This window comes from Schizosaccharomyces osmophilus, chromosome 1 (assembly GCF_027921745.1).
Source record: "Schizosaccharomyces osmophilus chromosome 1, complete sequence".
In the NCBI taxonomy this organism is placed as follows: Eukaryota; Fungi; Ascomycota; class Schizosaccharomycetes; order Schizosaccharomycetales; family Schizosaccharomycetaceae; genus Schizosaccharomyces; species Schizosaccharomyces osmophilus.
In genome coordinates this window covers 793,261-810,530 of record NC_079238.1, presented here as the reverse complement: position 1 = coordinate 810,530, position 17,270 = coordinate 793,261, and the positions used below count along the sequence as shown (strand labels likewise).

The 17,270-nt window shown below is 38.4% G+C and overlaps 9 protein-coding genes and 1 non-coding gene across 10 annotated transcripts; 8 read left to right on the top strand and 2 right to left on the bottom strand.

Annotated features, from left to right (window-relative positions):
* Window positions 1–100: 100 nt before the first annotated feature.
* Window positions 101–2,541, bottom strand: ulp2 (SUMO deconjugating cysteine peptidase Ulp2; the record flags this gene model as incomplete). Its single annotated transcript, XM_056179165.1, has 7 exons — window positions 101–545; window positions 602–838; window positions 890–994; window positions 1,040–1,955; window positions 2,158–2,360; window positions 2,418–2,473; window positions 2,521–2,541. The coding sequence occupies 7 exons, from the start codon at window positions 2,539–2,541 to the stop codon at window positions 101–103; spliced, it is 1,983 nt and encodes a 660-aa protein (XP_056036482.1).
* Window positions 2,542–3,493: 952 nt separating this feature from the next.
* On the top strand, window positions 3,494–4,126 carry erp2 (COPII-coated vesicle component Erp2/3/4; the record flags this gene model as incomplete). Its single annotated transcript, XM_056179164.1, has 1 exon — window positions 3,494–4,126. The coding sequence occupies one exon, from the start codon at window positions 3,494–3,496 to the stop codon at window positions 4,124–4,126; it is 633 nt and encodes a 210-aa protein (XP_056036483.1).
* Window positions 4,127–4,674: 548 nt separating this feature from the next.
* On the bottom strand, window positions 4,675–5,670 carry glc8 (serine/threonine protein phosphatase PP1 regulatory subunit Glc8; the record flags this gene model as incomplete). Its single annotated transcript, XM_056179163.1, has 1 exon — window positions 4,675–5,670. The coding sequence occupies one exon, from the start codon at window positions 5,668–5,670 to the stop codon at window positions 4,675–4,677; it is 996 nt and encodes a 331-aa protein (XP_056036269.1).
* A 199-nt stretch (window positions 5,671–5,869) lies between these two features.
* hua1 (putative DNA J domain Hua1) lies at window positions 5,870–6,499 on the top strand (the record flags this gene model as incomplete). Its single annotated transcript, XM_056179162.1, has 1 exon — window positions 5,870–6,499. The coding sequence occupies one exon, from the start codon at window positions 5,870–5,872 to the stop codon at window positions 6,497–6,499; it is 630 nt and encodes a 209-aa protein (XP_056035775.1).
* Window positions 6,500–7,266: 767 nt separating this feature from the next.
* Window positions 7,267–7,340, top strand: SOMG_20011. Its single transcript has one exon. It is a non-coding gene; the product is annotated as a tRNA-Ile (tRNA).
* A 226-nt stretch (window positions 7,341–7,566) lies between these two features.
* rec12 (DSB-forming protein Rec12/Spo11) lies at window positions 7,567–8,825 on the top strand (the record flags this gene model as incomplete). The annotated part of the gene is made up of 5 exons (XM_056179161.1): window positions 7,567–7,865; window positions 7,907–8,015; window positions 8,071–8,148; window positions 8,193–8,321; window positions 8,370–8,825. The coding sequence occupies 5 exons, from the start codon at window positions 7,567–7,569 to the stop codon at window positions 8,823–8,825; spliced, it is 1,071 nt and encodes a 356-aa protein (XP_056036268.1).
* A 33-nt stretch (window positions 8,826–8,858) lies between these two features.
* On the top strand, window positions 8,859–11,012 carry ucp7 (UBA/TPR/DNAJ domain protein Ucp7; the record flags this gene model as incomplete). The annotated part of the gene is made up of 1 exon (XM_056179160.1): window positions 8,859–11,012. The coding sequence occupies one exon, from the start codon at window positions 8,859–8,861 to the stop codon at window positions 11,010–11,012; it is 2,154 nt and encodes a 717-aa protein (XP_056036267.1).
* Window positions 11,013–11,137: 125 nt separating this feature from the next.
* fol2 (GTP cyclohydrolase Fol2) lies at window positions 11,138–11,986 on the top strand (the record flags this gene model as incomplete). The annotated part of the gene is made up of 3 exons (XM_056179159.1): window positions 11,138–11,246; window positions 11,321–11,616; window positions 11,684–11,986. 3 exons carry the CDS (start codon window positions 11,138–11,140, stop codon window positions 11,984–11,986), a joined length of 708 nt encoding a protein of 235 aa, XP_056036266.1.
* Window positions 11,987–12,024: 38 nt separating this feature from the next.
* On the top strand, window positions 12,025–12,345 carry SOMG_00364 (uncharacterized protein; the record flags this gene model as incomplete). The annotated part of the gene is made up of 1 exon (XM_056179158.1): window positions 12,025–12,345. The coding sequence occupies one exon, from the start codon at window positions 12,025–12,027 to the stop codon at window positions 12,343–12,345; it is 321 nt and encodes a 106-aa protein (XP_056036265.1).
* Window positions 12,346–13,185: 840 nt separating this feature from the next.
* exo2 (exonuclease II Exo2) lies at window positions 13,186–17,211 on the top strand (the record flags this gene model as incomplete). The annotated part of the gene is made up of 2 exons (XM_056179157.1): window positions 13,186–13,241; window positions 13,296–17,211. 2 exons carry the CDS (start codon window positions 13,186–13,188, stop codon window positions 17,209–17,211), a joined length of 3,972 nt encoding a protein of 1,323 aa, XP_056036264.1.
* Window positions 17,212–17,270: the final 59 nt, after the last annotated feature.

The following is a 17,270-nucleotide window of genomic DNA, read 5'->3' as shown; positions in this document are numbered from 1 at the left end:
CAACCTTTTGTGCATAATTTGAGCCTAACAAATATTTATGAATAAGATATTTATATTTATAATTCCTAAAATCCCTTTTTATCTAAAAAATCTAGCTAATTTACAGAACAGTAAGGTCATCATCATCGTCATCATTGTTGTCCTTTGAATTTTCAGAGGACAGTTGGTTGTCCTTATTATTAGACATCCATTCTTTAGATAAGTTTCCAATTAAACCTCTAATATCTTCCCGTCTAGTATTAATTTTATGAACATTCCAACGTTCATCAAAACTTTGGGATACATTCTGTCTTGCTGACTTGTCCAAGATATCTGATAGCACTTGATGAGGCGCTTCAAGAAATAATTCTACAAAGTGAAGTGCAAAGATACCACAATCGGAAAAATTACTCTGTTGTGGCACTTTGGCATGGAACCCGCGAATATCAGTTGGCTTCAACTGTACTTTCTTCCTTTCCCAGGCCTCATCAATCAAGTAATCTCGTAGATACTTCAAACTACCTTTGTGCATGTTCGCCAAAGAATCAAAGATCAGAATAACTGGGCTAAAACAAATATGGTTAATAACGGCATCCTGGTATTGGCTTTCGTAAAGACGTACCTATTACTTGTAAGGACAACTTTATTCTCTGACTTATCGTTTTGCGCCGAGGGTAAAGTAATTTCGTCTTCCTCCTCGGAAGAGTTTTTGTGGTTTGCCGGTACTAATTGATCTATGTTGCAGATAATTGCCAGATACCAGTGAAACATTTCATTTATAGGAACAATAACAAACTTTTTGGTAAACAAGTCAAATTTCTGCGTCCATTTTCGCACTCCGCTTTGACCTAATCGCTTACTAAATAAAATTTGGTAAGTAAAGATTCACGGGAAAATTAATGTAGCTTACCCATCCTTGTCCTTTGAGACTAGTCGACTAAAGAAAAAGGAATTAAAGATATGCGTTGACTGTGCTAAAGAAGGGTTTTCTTTTTCTAGTTTACAATATAAATAACTAAAATTAAATAGTTAGTCGTATGAAAACAAAAGAAACCATTACCGTAAATAAAAATCGACGATAGTGTCATTCAAAAATTCACCATCGTTTAATCGAACTAAGTCAATATTGTTTACAGAAATGGTGTTTGTACCAGTAAATGGATAAATAAGAAGGGTATGACACGGTATTTCAGAAACGAGAGATTTGTCGGATTCCTGCGAGGCAGTAATTTCATTATAAAAGGTTCCATGATTGTCCCCAAAGACGCTGGGTAACGACGGTATGCGTTTGAGAGCAGTGGAAGCCGACCTAGGCGTGCTATTAAGAGATGGCCGACTCGGCGTAGATTTCAGTGACTCTATAGAAACGGTGGGAGCTTTTGCACTTTTAGGCGTTTTAGGGCTGCCAATAGGTGTAGCAACTTGATTGTTTGGTGAGTGAGATGTAGCTGAACGAGATTGGCTAGAGGAAGGACTAGATTGAACGGATTTAGAGGGGGCATTTTTTACGCGGGAAATGGAAGGAGAGGAGGTAGCCGATGAGCTAGGAGCAGGCTGTTTAACAGTCAACAGATGCTGAAATTCCTTGGCCGAGGAAGGAGAAAGAAGGCTGAATTCAGATTGATCAAACAAATCCAAACCGGCACGGGCTGCTTCAACATGATTTGGGTTGTACAAAAAAAGCATGCTTGTTGAGTCTCCTCGCACTATGCGCTTCATATCCCGACTTTTTAGGGTTATCTGGATAGCATGAACGGGCGACTCTACATGAGCGTCTCGCCAGCCCTGAAGCCAAAATACACGCTTAAAAACGTGTACCGGAAAATGGATAGGAGGAACGTGAAACCGGTCAGCATATGTAACCATAAGTTCATGTTTTGTGAATTTTAAGCTTCCATTTCTAGAGTCGTAAAAGCCACCATATCCACCTTTTGTAAATGGTAAATCAACCGACTGAATTTGTTTCTTCTTTCTTGCTATATTTGATCTCTCTCGCCATATCATTGCTTTTGGCGAGGAAGAGAACTGAGTTAGCTTCATTGGGACAGAAAGGAAAAAAATGATGATGACTTGAAAAGGAAAAACAACGCAGCAAAAATTTAAGCCAAACATTTTAATTCTGCGAGTCACTCCTCACTGGTTTTGCTCCTTTCAAGCTATTGAGAAAAACAAACTTACGAGATTGAACTGACACCTCGGAGAAAAGACGCTTGGATTGTCTAGGACTTACTACAGCAGCAACAGAGGAAGTCTCGCCAGCTCTTGATAATGCTTTTTTCGGTGTTCGTGTCAAGGCTTGTTGAGAACTTGGCTCCGTCGACGTACTCAGTCTCTCCAACGGACTTTTGATAGGAATTGCGTCGGTTGGGTTATCGCTTTTGCTAAATTTAATGCTTCGTTAGTTCTCTAGACCATAGCTTGCATTCAAGAGCTTTTACCTTTGGTGTCCAAAGGGAGGTAAAAGATTGTTGAAAGACCCGGAACTACTATGGAGCTACAATTTGCGTTAGAACAAGAAAAGGCAAGTCAAGCAGTACTTACGGAACCTTTGGAGTTTTCCATCCTTCATAGCATCTCCAGTAATTGGTAGAAGAATTGTTTGAATCATATAAAAGTTAAATAAATTCGTTTACCGCGGTCGAAAGCAAGCTACAAACTGGAATACAATAACTCGACACGATGCAGTAATAAATAAACAAAGAAAGCAAAGCTGTATAAACTATTTGTTATATTTGCGAAAATAGCAAAATATCTAGTATTGTCTATGATTTTTTTTTTACATTACTTGAGTGCTGTAGAATTAGAAATCGTTTCTGGAAAGAGTTCTCAAACTGGTTTTCATCGTGTCAGTTGTATCAGAGAATCCCAAACGGCCAAGTAATCATCATAGTACTAAGAAACGATAAAATAAAAGTTTCCATGAGAACTTAAACCAGTTAAGGCTGTTCTATCTTGCTGCACATTCCAAGACTGTTGAGGAATGCTTCAGGAAATCAGATCCACTGGGGTGAAGAACGTTGGCTATTTCTGATGATTAGGAAACTTTCATTTTGAGAATGGATTACTTCCAAGAACTTTCAGGAATTGTGCTTCTGCAAATCAGGAAAACACATCTTGTCTTTAAATTGCTTGAAGCAAAGACATGAAGAGTTCGTGTAAAGATAATTATTCATGCTTTCTTTTCATTCTTTAAAACCCAGGCAAAGAAAATATTGGCCTCTAAATAGGTCGCTCCTTTTCTACACTGAAAAAGAGTGAAATTCGTTTCAAGGGTATCTTTCCAAAAACAAACCGAAAACAGAAAAATTATTAAATTCTAAAATTAACACTTAATAATCTTCAGCAAACGTGTCATCCAGTTCCATATCGATGGTATCAACTTCGTTTCCTCATTGTAGGTGACGGACCTACCCACTACCAACATTGACCAAATCTGTAAAGTGTTACAGTATAAGCAGTAGGTGGGAGTCTTCGTTTCCGAAAGTAAAGCTGTATTTTCCATCCATAGATAGAAATGAGGTTCGTAGGGTTCAAATTTGCCGTTTTGTTGACGCTTTTGACATGGGTCCATGCCATTGAATTAACCTTTCAACTGGAAAACCAGGAACAACAATGCTATCATATAGAAGCTCCATTCACCGGTGAAAAGTGTCATTTTACATATGCTGTTCAATCTGGTGGCTCTTTTGACGTCGATTACAGTATTACTGCCCCAAGCAAAAAGACCGTCGCTCTTGGTAAGAAACGACGCCAGGCAGATATTTATTTCAGTTTGGAAGAAAAGGGAGAATACGACATTTGTTTTGATAATCACATGTCTGCTTTCACTGACAAAATTCTCACTATGGAGTTGGTAATGGAAAACGAGATGTCTCTTCCTTCGCTTAACCGTGATCCACCAAAAAATTATAATCCCAACAGCATGCAAGGGACCGTTATGGAAATTTCTACAGCTTTGTCAGAAATTGACCGTATCCAAACCTACTTTCGCACTCGGGAAAGCCGTAACTTTTCTACCGTCCAATCTACAGAATCTCGCATCTTATGGTTTAGTATCGCAGAGGCCCTTATGGTTGTAGGTCTTTCTTCTCTTCAAGTTTTTATTGTGAAAACCTTTTTCAAGCATTCTGGTAGAAGGGGTGTCTAAGGGACATTCAAGTAATCTTCTATAAATGATAATGTTCTCTTGGCTTCCCCAATGATTGCGTTAATCTTTTCATTCTTTTTCTATTTTCTATTATTCATGAGGAAAATGCATAATGACACTATTCTTTTCTGTACTTTACCAAGTTAAATCATTGTTCAACCTTCATTCTCCAATTGTCATGATAAGAATGAATCAAATCAAGTTCCCAAGGAGTGTTGGAAAAGGATTGGAAGCTAAAAGACAAATTTATATTTTTTAATAATATAATGTTTGATACCAACAAATGGGTGTCATATGAGGTCTATATCAATACATATAACCATCAGTAAACAACGATAAATAATGCTTTTTTTATTTCAAGCTAAAAACAATCAAAAACGTCGTGGATCTTTCTCATAAACTTTCGTCAAACTTAGTAATACCTGTTCATAAGCTCATAGTTGGTACCTTTCACACAAGCGCTAGCAAAGCTGTCAATGCTAAAGAAACACGGTTTCTTTTCATACAACAGTAAACTCAGCATGAGAAAAAAGGAAGTTTGTTCATCTTTAATCTTCAGCCATTTCAACATCAGATTCTTCAGCAGCGGCTTTGTCTTCTCTTCCGGGGTCATCATTATCACTTTCTAATCCTTTACTTTCAATGTTTTCCTTTTTCAATGGTTTTGCCATAGCAAAGTAGTGCTTTCGGCGAAGCTCGTCAAATTTGGATTTTTGCTGCCCTTGGTTAAACGAATGAGCATTTGGATCACCTTCATCCATACTTTCATTTTCTTCTCCCATTATAATTGCTTCCGGTAGTACTGATGTTGCTTCTGTTGCTGAAGGGATACCAAATCCGATGCCCTCCCTTCTTGGCATTCTAGCTCTGGAATCCTTTTCCGGAGAATTCTGTCTGGTACGGACAGCTACCACCTTCGGAATCGAGACATTCATCTGCTCATCAATGCAAGGAGAATTTTCAGAGGATTGAGGAGAGCGATACCTCGAATTTTGAACAGTATTTTTGTGTGTTACATCAGTAGCCTGAACTGCATCAGAAGTACTAGTTTGAGGGTAATCTGATGAAGAGTTCTTCATTTCCGGAGACAAAAGGCCAGCTTCTCTTGGAACTGGAAAAGGATCTGGCTTTCTCACAACATCCTCGTTCGTATCTTTATGTACGTCTCCCTTTTGTTCCTGAGAAATAGGAGGAACCTGTAACTGAGTGGATAGGGGATCATCCGCCAGCTCGGTTTCAGAATGATCCAAGCTAAGCTCAGGAACCTCTTCATCTACTAACAGCGTGTGTTGAAAAGGAGTTTTTGGCTCTAATATTTTCATCGTAGAAGTTTTCTGTGCTTCAGCCAAACGCAAGTTTTCTTCATCCCAGCGTAGCCTACGACTGCTTTCCGTGGAAAGGGAACGATCCAATACTGGTTTCTGTGAATTTGTTACTGAGGCAGTGACGGGTAATTTTAAACTCTCGTTGTCTGTTTCATCGTGATCAGACTCTACGGGTTTGGAGCCACTTTGCGTCCTTTTCAGAATTGACTTTACATACATTTTAAAAGGACAAATCCTTTGTCTAGTATTTGTAGAGTCAGTGTTACAAATGTTTCACAACTCCGAAATATGTTGTTGTTGGCAAACGGTTGTTATCGATGGTCTCTTCACATCACTTTGATATTTCCACTTTTGCTTTGAATATACAAAAGGAGTAAGGAAAGGAAATTTTTATTTAAATTTTTTAAAAATAGGAATCATGTCAGATCATTCGGCTCCTCCTCCTTCGTATGATGAAGTTATGCGCGAAGAAGCGCAATTATTATCGCAAAGAAACACAGGATCTCAGACTTCTCAACAAAATAATCTCCCTCCATCTTTATCTCCACCTGTACCACATCGTCCATCGCATTCTTCCAATACATCTCAAACGAGCCTTCGCCCTCCTCACCGACCTTCCCATCCATCATCCTCTAACCACCAAGGCGGCTCATCTACGTATCATTCTACTGCTAATCAAGAGCCTTTTGGAACAGGAAAACCCTACTTGTCAAGCCATTCCTCCCATTCCTCATTGCCCGTACCCCAAAGCAATCCTGTGAACGCCCCATACCGTTATCCTCCTGGTTACTATTGTGGAAAATGCAACAATACCGGATATAAATTTAGTGGCCGTCCCTGTGGTAGATGTGCCCGTCGATTTGGTCACTCGTTTGATGTTCAACCCATTAATTTTGGACGGCCTCCGCCGAATGCTTTGGTAGTACAGCCTGGCGATCCTCGGATCCCTGGGCGTCTTTGTGGAAACTGTAAGGGTACAGGCAGTATCGACTATTTGATCTTCACTGAAATTTGTCCTGTGTGCAACGGAATTGGAAAGATTCCCTAAGTTTACTGCTTATGGTTTCGTGAATATTACTTTTCTTGCATTTTGTGCATAGGTTGTACTTTTACTTATTTTCGTATTAGGTTGCCTAATAGGTTGGCACTGGAGTACAACAAATACCCTCTCCCTTTTGGGGATTTGTGCATAGTATGTATAAAGAGAGGTATATCCAAAAAAAATATTCTTCCTATCTAATATTTTCTTTTTTTCTATTTATATCTAAAGGATCAATGGACAATTTGGGGTTTCATCTAAATCGAACCTTGCCTTAGAAATAAACCTCACGCTTGTTTGTTATTCAGCCATGGTTTTCTTGCTCCATTGGCGTACATGAAGAAAAAGAAGTATGTAATTAATGAAAAGAAACGCCTTGTATGATATATAATCTCCTTTTATTAGTGGTTCTTCTGTTTCCTTGGATTCCTATCGCTCAGTTGAAAAAGACTCCATGACTTTTGAAATAACGCTGAACTTTTGATTTTCTTAATTCTTCGCTTAAGTAAATTTGACTAATGATGATGAACTGTAACATAGTACATATCAACATCGCAAGGTTGAGTTTTGCTTGTATGCATCTTTCTCTGAGTCAACGTACCAGCCTATCACTAGCATATAAGAGAGAATGGCTTCAATATAACAAAGTACAAATATTTTATCAAAATTAATTCCTTCCCTACGCGTGCCGTACCAAATTCAGATTTTTTGCTATTCTGTTTTGTTTTACTTGATCGAAGAAATATATATATATCCTCTTAATCTTAAAGAGAGATGGTCGCATGATGTAGTTGGTTATCATGTCGATCTAATAAGTCGAATGTCGCCAGTTCGAGCCTGGCTGTGACCATAGTTTTTATTTTTTCATAGTTACAATTTTCTACTCTAAATAAAAAGAATAAATAATTTTAAAACGATTGAAAAGAAAAATAGAAAGGTTTCTTTGGGCTTTTTTACTAGAGCGCGTTGTTACATAATATTTTTCCCTACATTGTAGGTACGTAAGCTAAAATCAAGCGAAGTCAGACGCGTAAATAAAAGTAACGCGAAACCAAATTCAGAAACTCTCAACAAAAATGGCATTTGTGAAGGAGGAGGAAGAAAAAGTAAATTTTTTTAATGTAAAAGAGAGAGTTGAAGCAATTGTCAAATCTTTTCTGAAACAATTGGCAGATCCTAGCAAAACACCTGCATTCCTAAGTCTTTCGAAAAGGAAGGCCAGTGGCCGCGTTTTCTCATCAAAGGGAAGCTTTTCTAAAACCCCTCGTCCTAAAAAATACAATATCATCAATCATCCTATAAAGGTTGCTCAGATTTTACAGGTTTTGGACTGTATACACGAGGCGATTGAAACGGAAAGCGTGGTTACAAAAAGGTACACGCGTAAAATTATTTCATTATACTAACGATTGTTAGAGATATATTTTATCATGATGTTCAATTGTTCAAAAAACAATCTGTTGTTGACGAATTGATTGAAGACCTTGCCTGTACCATAGGCTGCCCTAGATCAGCACTAAATGTGGTAAGGATCCCAATCTTACATTTCCTCTAAAATTAGAATTCTAATTTTTACTTAGGAAGCATCTGGCAAAGGGCTTGTTTATGGCCCTTTAAGCATCACTCTCCAAGAAGGAGAAAAGCTGGAAACATCCAAGGTATAAGTAAAACATTTCCAAAAATTCTAACTGAATTTTTTTAGCCTACCTTGATTAGCTACCACCCAATTTCCTTTTTAAAATCCACTGCAAATTGGGTTTTAGTAGTTGAGAAAGAAGCCGTGTTCCAAACCCTCGTAGAGCGTGGACTGGAAGATACAATTCTGATTACGGTAAGATATGGAGATGTGAAAATAGAATATTTCTGTTGACAATGTTAGGCAAAAGGATTTCCAGATTTGTCCACTAGAAAGTTTTTGCTAGAAATCACAAAATATTTACCAGAGTTGCCTATATTTGGAATTTTTGATTGGGATCCTTATGGAATTTTGATTTACAGTTGCTACAAACATGGTTCGAAGGCTAGTGGTTATGAAAATTCCATGCTATTACCTCAATTGCAATTTTTGGGCCCTTTTGACCAAGATATATTTCCAGAAAATTACAGCTATTCTCTTTCTTTTGGGAAGCGCGATACTACAATTGCTAGAAACCTGCTTCAATCCGATTGTTTACGCTGCGAACCCCATATACGTGAACAACTACAGAGGATGCTTTTCCTTCAAAAAAAGGCCGAATTGCAAGCAATTCCGAACCTTTTTAAATGGACTGAGAAAAAATTACTCGAAACCAAAGCGGATTCTAAAATCGGCCTTGCTGGTACTCACATTCGCTAGTACAGTGTGCCCTTTCCAACATCAAATTAAGCGATGGATGACTTACTGAATTTCGATCTTACAAATAACCAATACAATGGAAGTAATAAAAAGAATTTATTGGGGATAAAACAAAATTCAAATAGTCCTGTTTCTGTGCCCTATCCTCAAACACCTGACAGTACTAAGGAATCTTCGAGTATGAAAAGAAATCGCGATCCGTTCGCTAATCTCTTTCAAAGAAAGAATGAAACTAAGAGTACTTCTTTAAATGAGCTAGAAAGAAAAACAGCGCAGACTCCACAGACTTTGGAATCTCCCTCTCCCAACGCCTCGATCAGTCATGATCCATACAGTAATCTCGAGGTTCTCCATCGGTTATCCGAAACTGAAACAAAAGGTTCTAATGATGAGAAAAAAATCGAAAATATTCATTCAAATACTAAAGACTCTTTGTTGAATACACTGGAAGATCTTCAATTACAAGACGAAGACAAGTCAATTATGCAACGTACTTCATTACCGGAATTACGAAACCCTCCCGCAGAATCAGAGACCGAAGGCAAAGTAATTGAACAGCATGCTCCTGATGCTTCGTTTTCAAGCAATTCCTCACAGCTTTCGGGTACTGATTCTTATGCTCAACTTCGTGCAATGGGATTCTCCGATAGTCTTAGCAGATTTGCTCTAAAACAAACCGGATCTTTACAGGAGGCTATAGAATTAATTTTCGAGCAAGAGCCTAGATCTTCTCAAAATCCGACTTCCAAGTCACCATCCAGTAATGAACAGTACTACTCTGATAAGTTGTCTGAATTACAGCAAGTATCCAACCAAATTAAAGATCAGTTTTTTACGAAGGCAACAGATCTATGGAACGTTGGACGCCAAAAACTGAGGTCTGCTGTGGAAGAAAGGAAGTCTTTAAAGAATCCAAACCAACCTCGGTGGATGACTGAGGGATATGTTTCTGATGAATTCGATAATCAATATCCTATAATGCCAGCTTCAGCAAAATCCGATGAAGCTGTGTCGACAAAAGAACCAACTTCAGACATCCCGCTCTCGAAAAATGAGCCTGTAGAAGATTTATCTACTGAGTCTGTATCCGAACTAGAGCATAAAAATGTTGACGAATTTAATGATAACTTATTCTCCTCTCTAATAGAAATACCAGATGAATCAATAAGCCACCAGAAGGTAGCGCCTTCTTTTGATATGCAAAAGACGCAAGGCGAATTATTGCCTCATCATCATCGGGAGTTGGATCATAAAAACGAGAAACCATATTTGAAAGTTCAGCGAGACGAAGTTGATATGGACTCTATGTCGCGATCTATTATCGAGCAAGGTCAGACAGAAGGAAATGATTATTATTACAAAGGAGACTTTAGCCAGGCAATTGACATCTTCAATAAATTACTATCTCAAGTTCCTGAGGGTCACACTCGCTCTATACCTCTCTTATGCAATAGAAGCTTATGCTACATGAAAATTGGTGATGTACGGAACAGTCTTAAAGATTCAGTAAAAGCATTGGAGATTATAGGACAAGGGAAAGGAGAAGGTGAGTTTATAAATGGCAAGAACATGAACGAATTTTATGTGAAATGTATGATTCGAAAAGCTCAAGCTTTGGAGCAATTGGAAAAATATGAATTAGCACTCGAGTCATGGTCAGATTTACTATCCGGCGGTAAAATTAACAATCTGTCTTTGGAGGGAAAACGTCGGTGTGGACGAGCACTTGGTAAACAGCCTTCACAGCCAAATTCAGCGAAAACTATTTCGAAACCTACTGTCCGAAAATCGCTGGAACTACCAAAGACATCACAAGGATCAGAAAGATTATCCGAATTTCGTGACAAGCAAAAACAAGCTGAAAAAGTTGAGGAAAGGAGAAACCAGTTACGTGAACCAGTTCAGCAGCTAATAAACAGATGGAAAAGTGGCAAAGAGGGAAATATCAGAGCTCTTTTGTCATCTTTGGATACGATCTTGTGGCCGGAATGCCGTTGGAAACCTGTGTCTTTGACAGATTTGGTCCTGACAAAACGCGTCAAGATCATGTATATGAAGGCCATATCATGTGTGCATCCTGACAAACTCCCCCAACAAGCAACCGTTGAGCAACGTCTAATCGCTGAATCTGCTTTTAGCAATCTTAATGAAGCTTGGGATATATTCAAACAACAAAACCAACTTTAGTTTATTACCGAGTGCCAATGCGGGTTCACTATAGTCCCTTATTTCGAGTAACATGACACGCAGTGATCGTTCTTTTTGATCTTTTCAATTACAAATTTATTTCTCTTTTATTAAAATCAATTTCAATGGAAACAAACAAAAAAGATTATATAGGGTCTCCATTACGGATACAGCCGGCATCAGTATCAGGCGCATCGACTCCAACATTAGATTTGGACGGTTTGTCCTGGCCTTGTAAGTAATTCATTTAGAGAAGAGAAGTCTATAAAGCAATAGGTTACATATGGACATACAATTAATGTAAATAGGTCAAGGAACTCAAGAGAGAATTGAAACTGAAGAAGATCAAAAAGTGCAAACGATCTCTGAAGCTGTCAGAACGATTTTATCGTGTATAGGTGAGGATCCTCAGCGACAAGGATTGTACGGTACACCAGAACGTTATGCAAAGGCAATGCTTTATTTCACTAAAGGATATGAAGTGAATTTACGTGAAGTAATAAACAATGCGGTTTTCGAAGAAGATCACGACGAGATGGTGATTGTTAGAGACATTGATGTATTCAGTTTATGCGAACATCATTTGGTTCCTTTTACTGGAAAGGTAATAGGCTTAATTTATAAATAGTGCCGATAGAAGTTACGGAGCGTTGAGCTAATTTCCATTCTAGATTCATATTGGTTACATTCCTCGCAGACGAGTTTTGGGCTTATCTAAGCTTGCAAGAATTGCAGACATGTTTTCGCGCCGGTTACAAGTTCAGGAGCGTTTAACCAAACAGGTAGCGCAAGCAGTTCAAGCAGTGCTGAAGCCACAGGGTGTAGCTGTTGTCATGGAAGCTTCGCACATGTGCATGGTGATGCGAGGAGTGGAAAAGCCTGGTAGCAGTACAGTTACGAGCAGTTTGACAGGCGTTTTCCGGGGAAGTAGCAAGACTCGTGAAGAGTTCTTTCGCTTGATTGGAAAGATTTAAAATTACGGACTTGGATATCCTTTTATAAAAACCAACGCATGCGTATTGCCAGAGCAAACTATGCACATATGAACAGCTTCGTTTTTAATGGTTTTTTGCGGTTTATTATTTTAGCATTGGCAATAGGTTTTGGTCATTTTCAGGTCACAAAGGGATTGTTTAGACATGTTTGTGAAGCAAAAAGGATATTTCTTTACGTATCTGTAGTAATCTCTTCTGACTTGCTTGCTGATCAAGTGTTTACTTTTATGTTATTTTTGTTATTGCGGAAAAGAAGAAAGAGCAAAGTTATAGGGTTTCCCTATATTTATCTTGTTCAACCAAGTTACAATTCTTTTTTGAAGCCTTTTTTTGGGTAGTTGGCATTGGAGCATACGAAGACTAAGTCTTTCATTGTCTTATGAATTTATTGATTGATGTTTCAGCGTTTGCAGATGCGGCAACACTTCTGTATTTTTGTTTTATCATCCTCCCTAAATCGGGTTTGCCGTGATTTATTCAATGGGGTTAGACGAATGCTTGTTTTTGTTGGATTAGTTGGCCATTCAATTTCCCATTTCCCTTCTCATATTACATACCCAGTCCTTTTCTATATTAATTGTTCAACCAGTTTACGAGTTACCCAATGTTATTCACTCTAAAATCTGCAAGCTCTCCTCTTTATAAAATTTTTGTTTTATGTAGTCTGCGTACTCTATTAATTATTTCTTGCCTATACATCTAAGTAATCAAATTGGAGTATTTTGAGTGTCAGATTTCAAAGCAGGCGACCCAATCGAATGGTGCAGATCCATTCGTAATGTCCAAAGGTTCTTTCTTGTTGAATCTTCAACAATTTCACGATCTCATAAGGAAAGAACTATGAACATATCCACTTCTTAAACAATTTTTTCTTGTTCCATTGAGTAATGTTTACCGAATACTGAATTGTAGCGTAGGCCGGTTCATTAAAGCTTACGTAGTTTGCACTCATACCGTATATCATATACTGACATCTACAGCGGCATAAACAAGCAGTGCTGATTTAATTACGATTCATGTTGACAACTGCCATTTACAAACAACAAAATTTAATAATATATTTTTAATTTACCTTACTACGCAAATTATTTGCATAAAATACTTCAATAGATATGGGAATTCCAAAGGTTTGTTATATTTGCTGAAAAGGATGATGTTAACAGTAGTTTTTTCGATGGATGAGCGAAAGATATCCGCTATGCAGTCAATTAATTGAAAATGATCGGATTCCAGAGTATGTGAGAAGATTGAATGCTTGATTGAAAACTTTTTAACACCTGTGATTCAGATTCGATAATATGTACTTGGACATGAACGGTATCTTGCACAATTGCACGCACAAAAATGATGATCATTCGTCGCCTCCACTTCCCGAAGAAGAAATGTATATTGCTATTTTTAATTACATTGAACATCTTTTTGAAAAAATAAAGCCAAAAAAGCTTTTGTATATGGCCGTCGATGGTTGTGCTCCTAGAGCAAAGATGAATCAACAGAGAAGTCGGCGTTTTCGAACTGCCAAGGATGCTCATGATGCTCGTTTAAAGGCAGAGAAAAACGGCGAAGAGATTCCAGAGGCTCGTTTTGATAGTAATTGCATTACCCCAGGAACCACATTTATGGAACGAGTGTCGCGTCAACTCTATTATTTTATTCATAAAAAGATTACCAACGATTCCAATTGGAGTAATATTCAGGTTATCCTTTCTGGACATGATACTCCTGGTGAAGGTGAACATAAAATTATGGAGTATATTCGTACCCAAAAGGCTCAACCAGATTATAATCCCAATACACGCCATTGCTTGTATGGTTTAGATGCAGACTTAATTATGCTTGGTCTCTTGTCTCACGATCCTCACTTTTGTTTACTAAGAGAAGAGGTTACTTTTGGCCCAGCTAGTAAACGTCGTTCGACGGAGCTGGCAAATCAGAAATTTTATTTGTTACATTTAAGTCTCCTTAGAGAATATTTAGAATTTGAATTTCAGGAATGTCGTTCATCCTTTTCTTTTAAGTACGATCTCGAGCGAATTCTTGATGACTTTATTTTATTGGCATTTTTCGTTGGTAATGATTTTCTTCCTCATTTACCCGGTCTACATATTAATGAAGGTGCTTTGGCTTTAATGTTTAACATTTATAAGAAGGTGATGCCAACTGCTGGCGGTTACATCAATGAACACGGCGTTATTAATATGGATCGCTTGGAACTTATATTGCTGGAACTTGAAAATTTTGAAAAAGAAGTATTTCGTTCTGAGGTTTATGAGTCTAAAAGGCAACCAGCAAACGAAAAACAATCTTTTGATTTTCAAAAATACCTTAAAACTTTCAGTGATGATATTAAAGCTCTTACAGTGAATCAGAAACAATTTTATGCATCTATCCGCAAATTTTTGTCTTCTCGTGACCTTTATTTAGACTTTCCACCTAATATATCCACCGCCGACCAACGTTTTATCCGTCATCTTGCAAACGAATTACATCTCTCCTGTGCTAAGCTAACCAGAGTGGATGGCATCGAAAATGTGAGAGTTGCTTTCAAGGATTTGGCATTCGAGGGCGATGATGAAGTCGAACAAGAAGAAATTGAAAAAGTCCTGCAGAAATATGATCAGCTTCCTTTACTACATGAAGATCAACTTAAACAAGAAGCTAGCGTTGAAGATGATTTCATTCAATGGAAGGATGCCTATTACCGTGACAAGGTACACTTCAGCTATTTTAACGAGGATGCTTTGCGGGATATGACTCAAAGATACGTCGAAGGCTTACAATGGGTCCTCTTCTATTACTACCGTGGTTGTCAATCATGGGGTTGGTATTATAATTATCATTATTCTCCCAAAATATCTGATGTTTTAAAGGGTTTGAGGGCAAAAACTGATTTTGAGATGGGTACACCATTCCGTCCTTTTGAGCAATTGATGGCAGTATTACCATCTAAAAGCAGCGAATTGGTTCCTCCTTCTTTTAGAGAACTTATGTTCAACTCTGAATCTCCTATCAAAGATTTCTACCCCGAGAATTTTACTTTAGATCAGAATGGCAAAACGGCTAGTTGGGAAGCTGTCGTTATTATCCCATTCATTGATGAGCGTCGGCTTTTGGATGCTTTGCGATCTCGAGAAAATCTTTTAACGGACAACGAACGCGAACGCAACATGTTTAGACCTCCGACTGTATTTACTTTAGCTGAAAATTACACATCGAGCTTCCCTTCTTCATTGCCCTATGTGTTTCCCGACTTGATTACAAGATGTGTGGAGCGACCGTACCAACTGCCATCTATGGATGGTAAACAGTACTTGGTTGGTTTATGCCCGGGAGTATATTTAGGTGCATTTGGTATGGTAGGATTCCCATCGTTTCACACCTTGAAGATTACAGCTGAACTTTCCTTGCATGGCATAAACGTTTTTGGAAATGAGAGCAAAAACCCGAGCGTGATTGTTGACGTTCACGACCAAAGGCAAGCGTTGACAAATGAACAGCTTGCCGCTCAGTACATTGGTCGAAGAATATTCGTAGACTGGCCATATTTACGTGAAGCTCTCGTTGAAAGTGCTGCGGATGGAAATGTCGTTTACCAAATAACCGATGGTGAACTAGAACAACGAGAATTAAACGAATATGAAAAGAAGTCTTTTGAACGGAAGGTCTCGTCTAAAGGAAGAGAGTATAACAAGCGTTTTGGCGTGCTTTTTGGTGATATGCGCCTTATGTTACAAGTTCGCCCTATAAAAGGCTTACAGTACACCCAAGAAGGGGCTCTGGTGAAAGCTTTTAATGACAATGTTTTAGACGACTATCCAATTCAGTTGGTGGTTGATAAAATTGCTATTGACGATCCACGTTTTATTGAAAAAGAAGCTCCTCCTCTTGACGTCGAATATCCTTCAGGTACTAAGGCATTTCATTTGGGCGAATACAATTATGGCAGACCTGCCCAGGTGATTGGTTGTAAAAACAACAGGTTGGCTATTTGGTTATCAACCGCCCCTGGTTTGGATGCTACTTGGGGTCGTATGCTTGTGGAAGATTCCAAGTCTAAGCAGAGGTATTATCCCTCTTACGTGGTTGCTAAAATGCTCAATTTACATCCTCTGCTTTTAAGTAAAATAACGGCTAGTTATCTCATTACAGTTGGCAATAAAAGAGAAAATATCGGTTTGAATTTGAAGTTCGATGCTCGAAACCAGAAAGTGTTAGGATATTCAAGAAAAAGTGGTACCGGCTGGGAGTTTTCTGATAAAGCTGTGTTGTTGATTAGGGAGTATATGGATACTTTTCCACAGTTATTTCACATCCTAACCACCCATGCCACTAAAGAAAATGTGAATGCTAATGATTTGTTTCCTAAGGAAGAGGGTGGAAAGTTAACAGCTGTCAAGACATGGATGAAAGAAAAAGAAATAAACTCTCTTTACCGAGTCGCCTTGGATGAAGATGCATTGGATACAGAAAGTATTCAAATGGTAGAAGAAAAAGCCGCATCTGTTGATTCTACTTATCAAGTTCCTCGAAAAGTTTTCGGTGTTCCCCGTTATGCTTTATTGAAACCTTGTCAAACTAAAAGTTTGCTACACAGTCAGACATTCTCTTTGGGTGATCGTGTCGTATATGTTCAAGATTCTGGTAAAGTTCCCATAGCTGCTTACGGTACGGTTGTCAGTATCGCCTCTCATCAGCTTGATGTTGTTTTTGATTTACCATTCATGAGTGGTACAACCCTGGACGGGAAATGTTCTCCATATAGAGGAATGCAAGTTGAACCCTCTATGATTTTGAACGTCACAGAACCCCAGTTTGTCGTTACTACCCGTGCTGGATCCGCCAGAAAAAACAAATCGGTGAGTAATACTACCCCATCTCATCCTAAGTCAACTCCTTCAAGTCGTCTTGTAACAGAACACAGCTCAGCTTATCCTCCTCCTCCTCCTCCTCCTTCTAGTGCATGGGCCAAGAACACAGAATCAAGATCATCCAATGGCCAGTCATTGCATAGTGTTCCTTCTTTGCCTTTTGATTACTCCACAAATAAGTCAAACAAAAAGCCCACACAAGCAAATTACCATCGTCATTCCAACGCATATTCGCCGAACCAGAGAGGACGAGGTGGTAAACGTGGAGGCAGAGCGAATCGCCCAGATTCTGAAACGCACGAAGTTACTAAAAAATTGAACAACGTTCAAATTTAAAACTAGAATTCCGATGAATACAATCTTTTCATGACTTGGATATGGCCCTTATTTTTTTG